The sequence below is a fragment of the Aquarana catesbeiana genome, linkage group LG06, assembly GCF_042186555.1.
Source record: "Aquarana catesbeiana isolate 2022-GZ linkage group LG06, ASM4218655v1, whole genome shotgun sequence".
NCBI classification, from domain to species: Eukaryota; Metazoa; Chordata; class Amphibia; order Anura; family Ranidae; genus Aquarana; species Aquarana catesbeiana.
In genome coordinates this window covers 110,456,119-110,471,781 of record NC_133329.1, presented here as the reverse complement: position 1 = coordinate 110,471,781, position 15,663 = coordinate 110,456,119, and the positions used below count along the sequence as shown (strand labels likewise).

The 15,663-nt window shown below is 42.2% G+C and overlaps 1 protein-coding gene across 2 annotated transcripts in view; it reads left to right on the top strand.

Moving 5' to 3' along the window:
• Positions 1–15,663, top strand: part of CRAMP1 (cramped chromatin regulator homolog 1) — a 101,267-nt gene that overhangs the window by 2,126 nt on the left and 83,478 nt on the right. Inside the window, exons 1-2 of one of the 2 annotated variants that reach the window (XM_073636679.1) lie at positions 419–725; positions 1,203–1,492. In XM_073636679.1, the coding sequence (XP_073492780.1) occupies positions 679–725; positions 1,203–1,492 (337 nt within the window). In that variant the 5' untranslated portion in view covers positions 419–678. Of the gene's footprint in view, positions 1–418; positions 726–1,202; positions 1,493–15,663 lie in introns of those variants that run through there. The other variant, XM_073636680.1, reaches the window with a different exon arrangement.

The window sequence follows — 15,663 nt, the reverse complement described above, 5'->3', positions numbered from 1 at the left end:
TTTCCCTTATAAATGCATCTTTAATGTTTTTTAGAATGAATGTTGATGTCAGTGTTGTTTCCTTTATCAGTGCAGATCTTGGTGTTTTTTATCCTTAATTTGGTATAATTATTGTAAATCTTTAGTGTTGATCTCCTAGACAGACATTTTGAAAATGGAGTAGTGGTGGTTGTTGTTGTTGGGGATGATGTTGCCCATCCATGGTGAAGTAGTTGTAGTTTTGTTTTTTGTGTGTAATAAATCCCCCGGGGGAGTTTAGTGTGATGAGTGGGGGGGTCTGTATATTTTGATATATTTTCATAAAAAACCTAAAAAAAGCAATAAAACGAATAGCAGTAAAGATCTGATGACGTAGCAAACAAAGTTCAGCCAGCTCCAGACAAACCCTCCCGACAGCTCCGGCGGGTGACCCCACTTTGGCAAGCTGCCGTTTAAAATCACGGGCCCTCCGGGGCTCGAGAGACCCCTCTTTGGAAAGCTGAGGGTCTCCCCTTTCGTTTGCACCCGGTGCGGAGTTTGTCGGTCCCGGCGATCGCGAGCTAGAGGGCCGGGAAGGGTCGGTGCGGTGCCGGGCGCCTGGCTGTTGCTCGCAGAGAAGTGGGGAAGCTGAGTCTCCAGCCAGAACGAGACGCAGCAGAGAGGAGACGAGGGCGCAGAGCGGCTCCCTCCGCCGACAACATGAGCGATCCCGGGCCCGTGGAGGATCAGGCTGCCCCGGCTGAAGGGTGAGGAGCGGGAGGGGAGATGGAGGGGACGGCGGGTCGGGATCGGGCGGCCCGGGACACTTTTTTAGTAAGGCGGGCGGAGCGGTAGAGGCGGCTGGGGCTGATCATCATGTCGGGTTTGTCTTGTGCTCAGAGAACAACAAAAACCAGCCCCGGCCTGCCGCCTCCGCCGGGCCCCCGCACCCCCCAAGACCACCCCCGGGCCCCTGGGGGCCCCCCGCACCACCCGGCCCCGGCCGCCCACACGGAGATCCAGGCAGGTCGGTGAAGTCGGGACAGGGAAGAGGATTTGTCACTAACAATGGCGGCCATGTTGTTCAGGAGCTCTCCTCTCTGCTCCTTCTCTCCACACAACTTTATTTCTCTTCCTAAAGGTTTTTTGGGGGCCCCTGTGCCTCCTTCTGGGGGGACCCCCTTTTTTATAATCCTTTTTTTAGTTGTTTTAATTTTTTTTAATTTTTTTATTTTTTTTTGCAGAATGACAGTGAAGCTGAAGAGTGGGGAGGAAAGCTTGAAGAAGCCAAATAAGAGAGAAGCTGAGGAGGAGGAAGAAGAGGCGGCAGGAGAAGTGGAAGAGCCGGGGCAGAAAGAAGGGGAGCCCCTCATCCCCAGCACCCCCCAACAGGAGGAGGCCCTGACCCCCAAGGGCCCGCAAGACCAGCACCACTTCCTGAGGTCCAGCGTCCGACCCCACAGCAAACGCCTGAGGAGAGACTCCTGCAGCAACGGGAAAGCCACCGCCGCTGCCACCGCCGCCAAGGGCAAAGGTACACCAACGTTGGCATGACCGCTAACTTCAGGGGTTCGCCCAACTTTCTGGGCGCATTTTGAATTTTTGAATTTTTTTTTTTTTACAGCTTTAATACAATATTGACATTATTACACTTTCTTGGTGGGATTCTGATCTCCACGTCAAATTATTAAGGAACATGATATTTTTACTATTGTTTTGCAGGTTTGGGGGGGCACCTCGAAATCTGGGCGGCTCACCCAGATGGGCCACCAAGTATAGGGGCACTCCGGGTGGATTTTAATTTTTTTTTTTTCTTTTTTTTTTTTTTTTTCCACAGCCTTCATGCAAGATTTACATTATTTCAATTTGTGGGTGGGATTCTGATGTCAGCGCCAAATTACTAAGGAACTTTGAACATTTTATGAATGTTTTGCAGGTTTGGGGGGGTACCCCAAAAATTTTAGCGGCACACCCAGACGAGCCACCAAGTATAGGGGCACTCCGGGGCAGATTTGAAATTTTTTCTTCACAGCTTTCATATAATATTTACATTATTACACTTTCTGGGTGGGATTCTGATCTCCACATCAAATTTTTAAGGAACATGGAATTTTTTACTATTGTTTTGCAGGTTTGGGGGGGCACCTCGAAATTTGAGTGGTTCACCCAGATGGGACACCAAGTTTAGGGGCACCACGGGGCAGATTTTTTTTTTTTTTTTTTTTTAAACACAGCCTTAATGCAATATTTACATTATTTCAATGTGTGGGTGGGATTCTGATCTCAACGCCAAATTAATAAGGAACATGAACATTTTATTAATGTTTTGCAGGTTTGGGGGGTACCCCAAAAATTTTTAGGCGGCACACCCAGACAGGCCACCAAGTTTAGGGGTACGCCGGAGCGGGTTTTTTTTTTATTTTTTCACGATTTGGTACATTTTGAAGACAGTGTTTACATTACTTCTCTCACAGGGTGGGATTGTAATCCCAATGCCTAATTATAAATGACGCACGTTTAATTGTTTTTATTGGTTTGGGGAAGAGGGGGGAATCTCAGAATTTTAGAGGTGCACCATGCCGTCTTTCACACTCATGGATGTCTTATGGTTTTTTTCAGTTGTCTTTATATTATTTTATTTTTGGGGTAAAATTGTGACCCCCAAGACCAAATTACCATTAATTTCATTAAAATTTAGTTTTCCGGAAAAAAAAAAAAAAATAGACCAGTGGCAGGAGAAATGCACAGGTTCGTCCCCAACAAACCCCCACCCCTTCCACCTTTATATTAGGGGTGCTCTGTGTTTTTTTTGTTTTTTTTGTTTTTTGTTTTTTGTTTGTTTTTTTTTTTCTTCTTTTGCATAATTCTGTCTTGTAGGATTGGATTGTGATCCCAATGCCTAATTATTATTTACACACATTAACTCTTTTGATGGTTTGGGAAAAAGGGGGCACTAAATAATTTAAGGGGTGCACCGTGTCGTCTTTCACACTCCTGATGTCTCGCACTTTTTTCGGTTGTCTATTTTTTTACCTTTGGGGGTAACTTTTTTTTTTTTTTTTTTCTGGAAATCTAAACTAGTCCAGTGCCAAGAAAAATGCAGAGGTTCACCCCCCAACAGACCCCCCCCCCCCTTTTTCAATTAGGAGTGCACCATGATTTTTTTTTTTTTTTTTGCATAGTTCTGTACATTTTGATAAGTGTTTGCATTATTTGACTCGTAGGGTGGGATTGTGATTCCCAATTATTAATGATGCACAAGAATATTTTACAATTGTTTATGCAGGTTTGGTGGGTGGGGGGTGGGCAGCTCATAATTTTAGGGGTGCACCATGCTCTTTCACACTCCTGGATGTTTAACACTTTTTCAGTTGTGTTTATATTATTTTACTTTTGGGGTAACATTGTGATCCCCAACACCCAGTTATTAATTTCATTAAAATAATTTTTTATTTTTTTTGGAAAACAAAACCTAGTATAGTGCCATGAGAAATGCACAGGTTTTCCCCCAACAGACCCCCTCCCCCTTTAAATTAGGGGTGCACCGTGACTTTTCCTTTTGCATAATTCTGTCTTATTGGGTGGTATTGTTATCCCAGTGCCAAATTATTAATGAAGCACAAGAATATTTTACAATTGTTTTTGCAAGTTTTGGGGTGGGGGCACCTCAAAATTTTTTGGGGTGCACCATGGCGCTTTCACAATGTCTTAGTGTTTTCCTGGGTTGTGTTTATAATATTTTACCTTCCAGGTAGGATTGTGATCCCCCATGCAAAATTTTCTTCTCTTAAAAGACTTTGTAAAAAAAAATCAAACTAGTCCAGTGCCAAGAGAAATGCGCACGCTCTTCCCCAAAAGACAGCCCCTACCTTTAAATTAAGGGTGTTCCGTGCCTTTTTAAAAAATTTTTTTTTTTTTTTTTTTATTATCGCAAAATTTTGTACGTTTTGGTAACTAAGTTTTTATTACTTCTCTCGCAGGGTGGAATTGTGATTCCGATGCCTAATTATTATTGATGCGCAATAATTATTTTTAAAGGTTTAGGGATGCACCATGCCATCCTTTACACTCCAGGATGTCTCACACTTTTTTTTTTTTTTTTTTTGGTTGTGTTTTACAGTTTACTTTTGGGGTAACGTGATCCAAAACACCCAGTTATCATTAATTTTATAAAAATATATATATACACCTTGCCATCTTTCACATTCCCGGGTGTCTCACACTTGATTTTTTTTTTTTGGTTGTGTTTATAATATTTTACTTTTGGGGTAACGTGATTCCCCCATGCCATATTATCATTAATTTCATTTAAATTATTATTATTTCTTTTTTGTTTCATTTTTTTTTTTTGGAAAACAAAACTAGTCCAGTGCCAAGATAAATGCACAGGTTTGTCCCCAACAGTACAACCCCCCCCCCCCTTTTTTTTTTTTCTTTCCTCTTTGGCATAGTTCTGTACGTTTTTTGATATGTTTACATTAATTCACTTGTAGGGTGGGGTTCTGATCCCAATGCTAAATTATTATTGAAGCACAAGAACGTTTTACAGTTGTTTTTGGATGTGTTTAATAATTTACCTTTTGGGTAATATTGTGATCCACTGTACCAAATTATGAGCAGGGTCACCCCCAACAGACCCCACCCCCCATACATTTTAGGGGTGCACCATGGCCTTCTTTTTTTTTTTTTTTTCTTTTCTCCACAATTCTGTAAATGTGATGCAGTGTTACATTCTATCTCAGGGTGGGATTCTGATCCCAATGCCAAAAATATTAATGAAGTGCAAGGACATTTTTAAAGGTGTTTTTACAGGTTTGGGGGACAGGGGTCCCCTAAATTTTTGGGGCGCACCATGCTTTCTTTCACAATTCTGGGTGTCTGAATGCTTGTTTAGGGCTTATTTATATACTTTCAGAGTAACACTTTGAACCCTCTTGCCAAATTATCAGTAGCGTGTTTTTTTTTTTTTCTTTTGAAAACTAAGCTAGTCCAGTGCCAAGAGAAATGTACAGGCTTGTCCCCAACAGACCACCCTCCTTTTAAATTAGGAGTCCACCTTTTTGGCTTTTTTTTTTTTTTTTTTTTTTCTCCTTTTGCACAATTCTGTACATTTTGATACAGTGTTTACATTCTCTTGCAGGGTGTAATTGTGAACACCATGCCAAATTAATTATTAATGAAGCACAAGAATTTTTTTACAATAGTTTTTGCAGGTTTGAGGAGGGGAGTTCCCCAAAAATTTCAGGAGCGCACTATGAGAGTTTTCCCAATTTGGATATCTCTACACTTCATTGGTTTTGTATATAATATTTTACTTTCAGGGTAGAATTGTGATCCCCATGCCAAATCGTCAGCAGTGTATTAAAACTTTTTTTTTTTTTTATTTGTTTATTTTTTGCTAAAAATAGTTTGTTTTTTTTTTTTTTTTTTTTTCTGAAAACTAAACTAGCTTAGCGCCAAGAGAAATGCATAGGCTCATCTCCAACAGACCACATCCCTTCTTCAAATTTGGGGTACACTATGAAGTTTTTGTGCCCAATTCTGTAAATTTTGATAGTGTTTACAGATTCGGATTCCAATGCCAAAATAATAAAGAAGCACAAAAATTTTTTACAAATGTTTTGGGGGCTCTCCTAAAAACTTTAGGTGTGGCAGAGTGTTGTTTTTTTTTCCCCTTGATATAGTGTTTACATTATTTCACGTGCTGGGTGGGATTCTTAACCCGAGGCCAAATTATTAATGAAGCATGAGTAAATTTTTTTTTTTTTTGGTTTTTGGGGGAATTACCTCAAAACTTTAGGGGTTGCACCAAGCCGTCTTTCATGATCCTGGATGTCTCGCCAAATTTTTTGCAGTGTTTGTAATATTCTACTTTCCAGGTAGGATTGCAGTCCCCATGCCGAATTATCAGCAGTGCTCATTCACCCCACGTGTTGGGTTGTAGGGAACCCCATTAATTTCAATGGGCTGACCTATGCCCAAAAAAAGCGCAGGTAGATGTTTAAACTGCGGTGCCATGCGTTTTAGCGGATGCTAATGTGTGTGCGTTTGGATGCATGGGTGTTCAATTAGGAATTAATGGCACCCGCACACACGTCTGCGAAAGGCAGATTTTGCTTTGCGATTTTTTTTTTTTTTTTTTTTGCACACATCACTGCTCCTGGTTTGAATAAATCCTGGGGATTTTTTTTTTTTTTTTTAATCCCTATTTTTTGTTCTTCGGAAGCATAAACATGTCCAGTGCCAAGAGAAATGCACAGGTTCGCCCCTCCCCCCCAACAGACATTTGCCCCCCTTTTTTAAAATTTGGCGTTTTCTGTTTTGCAGTACTTTACATTTTGATACATTTTTTGGTCAGTGTTTACATGATTTCACTTGCAGGTTAGGATTACCGTATCAGCAATGCAGGAAAGGGACACAAGAACATTTGACAGTTGTTTTTTGGGGGGTTCTCAACTAAAAAATTTTAGTGATACAATGCTTTTGTTTTTTATATATTACTTGCAGGGTAGGATTGTGATCCCCTTGCCAAGTTATGACAATGTATTGATAAACTACAAGAACATTTTATTTTAAAGGGTGCACCTTCAAGCTTTAGGGGGGTGTGCCATCTTTTACAGTGCTGGATGTCTTGATGCAATTTTTGGTTTGAGGTTTCCAGATTTCCGGGCTAGGACCTAAGCCGTGTGGCAAATTAAACTAGTTCAGTGCTAAGAGAAAATGCACAGGTTTACCCCCAATAGAAGGCCCCCTTTAAACTTTGGGGAGCATCCTTTACCTTTTTTTTTCATAATTAAATTCTATTGATTTTTTAAACAAATAAAAAGAAAATAAACATTACAAATGGTCTCAGGACACCAATACCACGAACATGTACATCACACGCTCTACAGATATATAAGCCAGGAGTCTCTGTAACTGTCTTCTCTTCTGCAGCATGCAGAAACCCATGGAAGAGTGAGAGCCGGTTCACACGGGGGCGACTTGTCAGGCGACCTAGCCGCCTGACAAGTCGCCTCCCGTTCTGTACAATGGAACCGTTCTAATCGGAGCGACGCAAGTCGCTCCGACTTAGAAGAAAGGTTCCTGTACTACTTTGTGGGCGACTTGCATAGACTTCTATACAGAAGTCGTCTTGCAAGTCGCCCCGGCAGTCGTGTGCAGGTCGCCTCGGTGAGGCGACCTGCAAGTCGTGCCGCGTCTAGTGTGAACCGGCACTGAAGCAACACAACATGTGTACACATCTCTTAGGCTGCATTCACACCTGAGCGTAGCGTTTTTGAGCATTTCTTCTGGCGTTTTGTCGCACGTTTCTTTGGGCATATTTGCGCGTTTCCATGCAGCGTTGTCCAGCGTCTTTGAGCTTTGGCATTTTCTTTATTAGCCAATAGGAAAAATGATCATCTGTTTCATCATTTGTTGCTTTGTTGTTAGATTTTGCCATCTGCTTCCTGCTCCAAAAATGCCCAAATCTGCCCTATTCGCCTGACAAAAAAGAGTCCAGAACTTGTTTGAGCTTCAGGCGTAGGGCTTCAGGCGACATGGAGTGGAGATGTGAACCATCTCCATAGAGAATAATGGATTTTTTCCTCAAGCGTTTTGTAGCTTCAGGCTTCAAACTACAAAACGCTTAGGTGTGAATGGGCTCTTAAACAAATGTGATAATACAATGGTAAAAACATATCAGGAACTCAAAATAGAACGGGGTAGAATGGGTAAGGGGAAAGGGGGGAGATAGGGTAGAAGGAAAAGAGGGATATGTTAACCATTTTAACCAATACCTGGGCACAGTAAGAGTTGACTTAATGGAATAAAATATGGTGCTAACATATTTCATAGTGTATATGTTGGTTACCAAAAGACAAAGGGGAGGGCATTATCAAGCATTTGGAATCTCCAAGGAGTAGTACATCCATCCCACCCATCTCTAAATTTTTCTTGTTGGTCCCTATCCATGTCTATCCAGCGTTCAGCCTCCATATTGGCATCTACCTCCCTTTTCCAATCAGACAAAGTAGGGCAAATAGACTGCTTCCAAAATCTAGGGATTAGAGTTTTTGCTGCGTTTAATTGATGGGGTATTACACTTCTTTTATAGCCCTTCATAGAAGATGTGGTCCCAAGAAAAAGGAGGTAAAGCGAAGAATATGTTAGCAGTCTAAGTGATATATATATTTTTTTATCCATGGGTAAATAGCTTCCCAAAATGCCTGAATCTTGGGACAGTGCCACCAATTGTGGAGGAATGTACATTCCCTCCAGCAGCGGTCACTACTGGTAGGAAATATCCAGCCAATTGGGAGGAGGTCTTGTACAATCTGTTAAGGCGTTTATATGAGGATTCCTGTGTGCGGGAGATAATATAGGAAGTATGGGTCAGTTTGATAATCCGTTGAATTTGGGGATTATTAAGTTCCAGCCCAAGTTCCTTCTCCCATTTCCTAATGTAATAAGGAAATGTTATGGAACAGGTACCTAATATCAATTTGTACATTTGGGATAATAGGTGTCTAAAGTCAGGAAGCTCTCTGCACAAAGATTCAAACGATGTGTGAGGGTCGTCACAGAACATGGTTTATGTCCTAGTTTTGAGATAAAATTAGTCAGTTGACAATATCGTCATGTCGCAAGGGGGAAGTTGCTATAGGAAGATTTCAAAATCTGAAGGGGTAAGAGGGTCCCTTGAGGGGCCAGTTTTGCACAGGTTGTATTCCCATCTGCCCCCCCATGAGTGAAAGAATCTGTGATCCTCGCCCTGTGAGAACCATGGGTATTCCACTAGTGGAGCTAAGAGGGATGTCGGAGGGGCATAAAGGTTAGTCCCGTTTAGCCTGTCCCAGACAGCCAATGCCAATCTAGTCAGGGGAGAAGCCCAGTCAGAGAGACCTCCTGAATGAGTAGGGGATCCACGGGGCACCCACCAAGTTCCTACCAGTCATTCATTTCTCTACATCTTTGCCTTGTTACACAATTCTGTACATTTTTATACATGTTTGGCTGGTGTTTACATTCATTCATTTACAGGGTGGGATTCTGATCACAGCGCCAAATTATCAGCAATGCAAAAATGAAGCTTAAGAAAAGCTTAAGGAAAATTTACATTAGTTATTGCAGGTTATGAGGGGCTCACCTCAAAACTATAGACACACACCTATAATTCATGTTTCTGAATGTCCTGATTTATTTTATTTCTAGGGAAGGATCCTGATCACCGCTCCAAGTTATCAGTAATACATTAGGAGAATTGTATTTTTTTTTTTTTACATTTATAATTCTTGTGAAAATTTTTTAATTTTTGTTTTCTTCTGAAAAACAAACATGTACAGTGCAAAGGGGAAATGTACAAGTTTTGCCCCCAACAGAAAATTCCCTTAAAATTAGGGGCACGTCATATCATTTTTTTCACACAGTTCTGTATATTTTGATTGATCTTTGGTCAGTCTTTAGGCTTCTGATCCACATGGCAAATTATCATCATTGCATTAAAATGTTTTTTAAGGGTAAGTGTTTAGAGGGTGGCACGCAGCTAGTGGCAAAACATTTTTAGCTTAATGCAGGGAATCTATTAAGGTAAAAAGGTTTTAGCTTTAGAACCACTTTAATGAAGCTTAGGAAATTTTGGTGGCTCACCTCATAATCTTTTAAATAAAAAGAAAAAGTTGGCACTTTGAATGAGGTGCATGGCAACTAGCTGGCGGATAGTTCACACATGATAATGTAATTTATCCAAATACACAGGTGGACTCATAACATGGTATAATGTAAAAAGTAGATTTTGTTGGGAATAGTTTTATTAAAAGGCTATATCTACAAAATGGTAGAATAGTACATAATTGCAACAATACATACATATGATAAAAAGCTTGGGTCAATGATTCAATTGGATGACAGCATATTTGAAACCTGATTATATGGACCAAGAGCTGGTTGTATACAAATACAGCAATGTACAGTTGGTACAATAGACAAAGTTCATAAAATCAAATGCATGATGTAATAATGAAATGCATCCTAAAAGCTCGACACGTTTCATGGCGTATGCTCCACTTCCTCAGGAGCAGATGCATTAGGGATAAAACTCAGCTCTAGGTGTAGCATGTAATGTTGTGGATACCGGGCCGCTAGGGGGTGTCTGTACCGGGAACTGTGGAAGTATGATCCATGACCACCTGGGGTGCAAGGGAGGACCTAAAGAGAAATGCAGATCTCCAGTGCTTGGTGACTATTACCAAAGGTAGCAATCTTATGGGGTTCTCCTGATGCATGGTGTCAACATACTCTGGGTGAGAAAAGGAACCAAGAAAAGACCTCATAATCTTGGGAGGGTGCTGTGCCATCTTTCACAATTAAAAAAATAATGCCTATACTGTTAAAAATCCAGCAATACACTGTCTCACCCTGCTCTGCACATGCTCACCTGCTTTCTATTTTTCGGACTGTGCCAAATTTGAAGAGGCTGATCTGCTGACAGCCTGAAGATTTACTGCTGCTCAGGGCTTCCGTAAAATAGCAGATTTTGGTGAAATGGCAAAGGCCATGTATAAAAACGGCACATACCCCTTGATGGGGACCAGCTTGGGTTCCCAGCGAGGTGTCTGAATGCATGCACTGTAAGACTCTTTGTGGAGGGGGCTCATGCAGTAACTGCATTGGGTGTGATGCCTGCCTGTGTACCTGCTTGGCTGGATGACACCAGGCTTTAGGCCCCATTCACACCTGAGCGTTTTGTAGCTTGAAGCCTCAAGCTACAAAACGCTGCAGGGGGAAAAAAAAAAAAAATCAGTTATTCTCTATGGAGATGGTTCACATCTCCACTCAAAAACACCAGAAGCCAAACGCCTGAAGCTCAAAAAAGTTCTGGAGCTTTTTTGTAGCTCAATTCAGGCAGATTTGGGCGTTTTTTTCTTTTTACTTTAGTGACCTTTTGACCAGTACAAAACCGCGTCAAAAATCGCCTGAAAACGCTACGCTCAGGTGTGAATGCAGCCTTAATCCTGAGTGGGGTAAAGTAATTTCCAGGTGCTTGAGGCTCATTCTTGACCCAGAGGAAGGGCTGGCTGGTACCTTAATGGTGATTTCTTCCAGCAATGTCTGTCGAGACATGACAGGTGATGGAGCTTGCATGTTGGATTCTTCCATGCGTCTTCTTCCAATGTCAAGTGGAAATTCCCAAATATTCGACGGATACCCCCACATCTTGAAACTTAAAGTGTTTGTAAAGGCAGAAGGTTTTTTATCTTAATGCAGTCTAAGCAATAATCAAAAGCCTTCTGTGTGCAGCAGCCACCACGCCCCTAATACTTAACTGAGCTCCCTCTCTGTCCAGCGATGTTCACGAGTGCATCAGTCGTCCAGGACTCTCCCTCCTGATTGGCTGAGACACAGCAGTGGTGCCATTGGCTCCCACTGCTGTCAATTAAAGTTAGATAGCCAATCAGGAGAGAAGGTGGGCGAGGCTGAACCAGGGCTCTGTGTCTGAATGGATACATGGAGCTGCAGCTCTGCTTGGGTGCCCTCAGGAGAGGGCCAGGAGAGCCAAAGAGGGACCCGAGAAGTAGAGGATCCGGGCTGCTCTGTGCAAAATCACTTCACAGAGCAGGTAAGTATAACATGTTTGTTATTTTTATAGAGAAAAAAAAACGAGACATTACAATCACTTTAAGAGGCATGCCTGTTGCCTTTTTTTTACACGTTCCAATGATCCTGTATAGCTCTGCATTTATAGCCAGTGTTTACATTTTTTCATTTCTTGAGTAGGATTCTGAACCCCCACACTATGCTTCAGCAATGCATTAAAAAATCACAACAACATATTTTTTTTTTTTTTTCCTTCTGTTCAGAAGTAAATTTGTTTTGTGTTAAATGTTCATACTTTCGATTGCCATCTTGTTCTTATTTAGTTGACTGACGATATACTGATTTTTATGTAAATGATTTGGAAATGCCAGGAACAGAATGTATTATTTTTCTATGTATATTTGGAAGACGGGTGTAACGGGGACATTTTAGGACCACTTCTAGGGGAATAAGAGAGGAGGTGTGTGGGACAGAATCTGTAAAGCACACACATGCACTTGTAAGGAAGACGGAGATATGGATATTTGTATGCACACGTTCAGGCACAGATGGTGAAATATTTTTGCTTTTACAAAAATGATACTAGTTGTATGCTGTGATTTAAGTGGCGCCCCATTCTGCATTTCCTTTTTTTTTTTTTTTTTTTTTTTTTTGTGAGGTTACTGCTCACTTTTCACCCAAATGCAGTCCAGGTATTGCAGGTGACACTTGCCATTTATACCACTTGCACGCCTCTCACATTTCCTACTGTCCCACCCTCTGACACTCCTATCCTGCAGGTACTGTCCCCACCTCCTAATCTCCGGCACTCCTGTCCTGCGGGTACTGTCCTCATCTCCTAATCTCCGGCACTCCTATCCTGCGTGTACTGTCCCCATCTCCTAATCTCCGGCACTCCTATCCTGCGGGTACTGTCCCCATCTCCTAATCTCCGGCACTCCTATCCTGCGGGTACTGTCCCCATCTCCTAATCTCCAGCACTCCTATCCTGCGGGTACTGTCCCCATCTCCTAATCTCCGGCACTCCTATCCTGCGTGTACTGTCCCCATCTCCTAATCTCCGGCACTCCTATCCTGCGGGTACTGTCCCCATCTCCTAATCTCCGGCACTCCTATCCTGCGGGTACTGTCCCCATCTCCTAATCTCCGGCACTCCTATCCTGCGTGTACTGTCCTCATCTCCTAATCTCCGGCACTCCTATCCTGCGTGTACTGTCCTCATCTCCTAATCTCCGGCACTCCTATCCTGCGTGTACTGTCCCCATCTCCTAATCTCCGGCACTCCTATCCTGCGGGTACTGTCCCCATCTCCTAATCTCCGGCACTCCTATCCTGCGTGTACTGTCCTCATCTCCTAATCTCCGGCACTCCTATCCTGCGTGTACTGTCCTCATCTCCTAATCTCCGGCACTCCTATCCTGCGTGTACTGTCCTCATCTCCTAATCTCCGGCACTCCTATCCTGCGTGTACTGTCCTCATCTCCTAATCTCCGGCACTCCTATCCTGCGTGTACTGTCCTCATCTCCTAATCTCCGACACTCCTATCCCGCAGGTACTGTCCCCATCTCCTAATCTCCGACACTCCTATCCTGCAGGTACTGACCCCATGTCATAATCTTTGACACTTTTATTCAGCAGGCACTGTTTTAATGCCATAATCTCAGGCACTCCTACTCTGCAAGTACTGTCCCCATGTCATACCCTCTGACACTCCTTTCTTGCAGGTACTGTCCCTATGCCATAATCCCTGACACTCCTCTTCTGCAGGTACTGACCCCTGAATCTCATAACTTTTGACGTTGCTATCCTGCAGGATACTCTTTAGTAATTGTCTCTGCATATAATGCCCACTTTCATGTCCTCCGACATTCCCCTCCTGCAGATACTGGGCCCCACATCATACTCTCAGAACTCCTCTCCTGCAAATAAACCCTGCTAAACACTTCTTCCCCATTGATTGTAATACCCTAACCTTTCCAGTTCTGGAATGGACTCGGCCATTTATATAAATGGCAGAGTCATTTGCAGACTTGATTCCCTCTGGATCCCTGTAGACTTCATCGAGGGCAGACAGCGCTCATCAATATGGAAATTCTGTGTTTCTGGCTGAGGAGCAGAAACCAGTTTAAGATTTTGGACAGAGTGGAGGGTGGTAAGTCTGATCTAGGGTCAGCTTTGTAGAAGAGGATGAGAAGACATGATGTTGCATTGTAGTACGCTGGTGCCTTTTGATCCAGAAGGGTTTAGTTTTTTGGAACAGAACATCCCAGTACAGGAGAGGTGAACATGCAAAAAAGATTTGGTTCATAATTGTGCGACTATGTTCCGTGTGTAGGGAAGGCCATTTATTTCAGTGGGCTGCCCTACCTGCAGAAAAGCAGGGAACTAATTTCCTGACATTCAATAATATGAACCTAGCCTAAGATCTAAAGTTTACATTGGGGAGGGTTAGGATTGGGGTTTTAAGTGTGGGGTGTGCTTTAATTAAAGTGGATGTAAACCCGATTCATGAAATTTTAACTGGGCACATATATCTGCAGTGTTTTCTTATTTCTCTTCAAAGCCCTAAGTCCCATTGCTTTCTCCTGCTCCGTTCTTCTGTTATCAGCTTGATAACTTCTGACAAGTTCTCTGTCAACTGTGATAAAACCAGCCTGAAATTTGTGTCAGGGTGGGTGCTATAAATAGATTAGCAAAGAGCTGGTTCATTCACAGCACAGCTCTGCAAGTCTCTGCCTATGAGGAGAGGGGGGTGTGCCTTTCCTCCAATCGGCTGTCTCACAGTGTATGGCAAGACTCCCCTCCCCCTGCTGGAACAGGAAGAGAAAATTCTAACAGGTCATGCACTTTCTAAACCGTATATGAGGCTGAAGACATCAGATATACATGTAAAACTTATGTAGTCAGATTTGTTGCATCTCTGTGTATCACCCGAGGCTGTTCACTTCACTGTGTATATGTGAGGGTTTACATCCACTTTCAATGTATGTCTTTGCCATGCGTTAACACATGCTAGCCTAAGGCAGCCCATTTATTTTACAAAGTTACTGCGCAACTGTGTGAATGTGGCTTTAGGGTAGGATTCTCTGTGCCAAAAACTACGGGCATTGATCTTGTGCTGAAAGCTAAGGTGACATCTGTGCTTTGTTCTTTAAAAGTATCTTTAGAAATGTTTTTCTTCTAAAATAAACTTTTTTTTTTATACTAATAACTACCATTTAAACAAAGTTCAAAAAACAAAAATGTGTGTGTTTTTTTTTTAAAGCCTTTCTTTAACATGTTGCTGCTTGTGTAACGACAAAAGGGTGGGCTTTAACACCCATACTCCAAACGTGCCACTGGGAGGCCAATGCGTCTGCGCTGAGAGCGCACTCCCAGCACAGAGACCGAGCTGTCAAAGCCAGCTCTTGTTCCCCCACTAACGATTGGTAGCCAGCAGGATCTGTTCAGTTTTATATATAATAGGAGACTGTGAGAACGTTTTGGGGCTGGGAAAAGTGGAGTTCTTTTGAAATATTTTTCATCAAAATAATAGCCTAAAAAGATCTTCAATCGTTTCAGCAGTTTTTTTTTTGTGTGTGACTGATATTTTTGATCAAAAATTCAGTCGTCGAGAAACGTGTTTTCAGAATAAAATGAATTACTCAGATCCAATAGAATGTTTAAAATTGCATTAAATGAAAAGTGTGGGTGTAGAAACAATTGCTGATGATGTATTTTACCTATTGATCTATGACCGTTCGCTGGCAGTTTTGAGCGCTGATTGAATTGTTCAGGTTTTACATGGAATAACAATTGGTGACAGGTCCTACATAAGTTGCAGCATGTAGGAAAATTGCATCTGGTTATGTGTAAATCATTAGAGAATATGTAACCTTTGGATGAGAAAATAGAAATATTCTTTCCTTTATAATAATATCAGATTGTATGAAATATTGGTAGATGTAGGGTAGATTTAGACGTGCATCTAAATCTCCTTTTCCTCTGAAGCATGATCCACATTTAGTTTGTGCTTCAGAGGTGATTGACAGGCAGTGAGGAGGCATTGTGCTACAATCGTGTGCATTGCATGAGGTTGCAGGACGTATGCAGCGCTTTCCCATTCACCTAAATGTGCCGCATTCGGC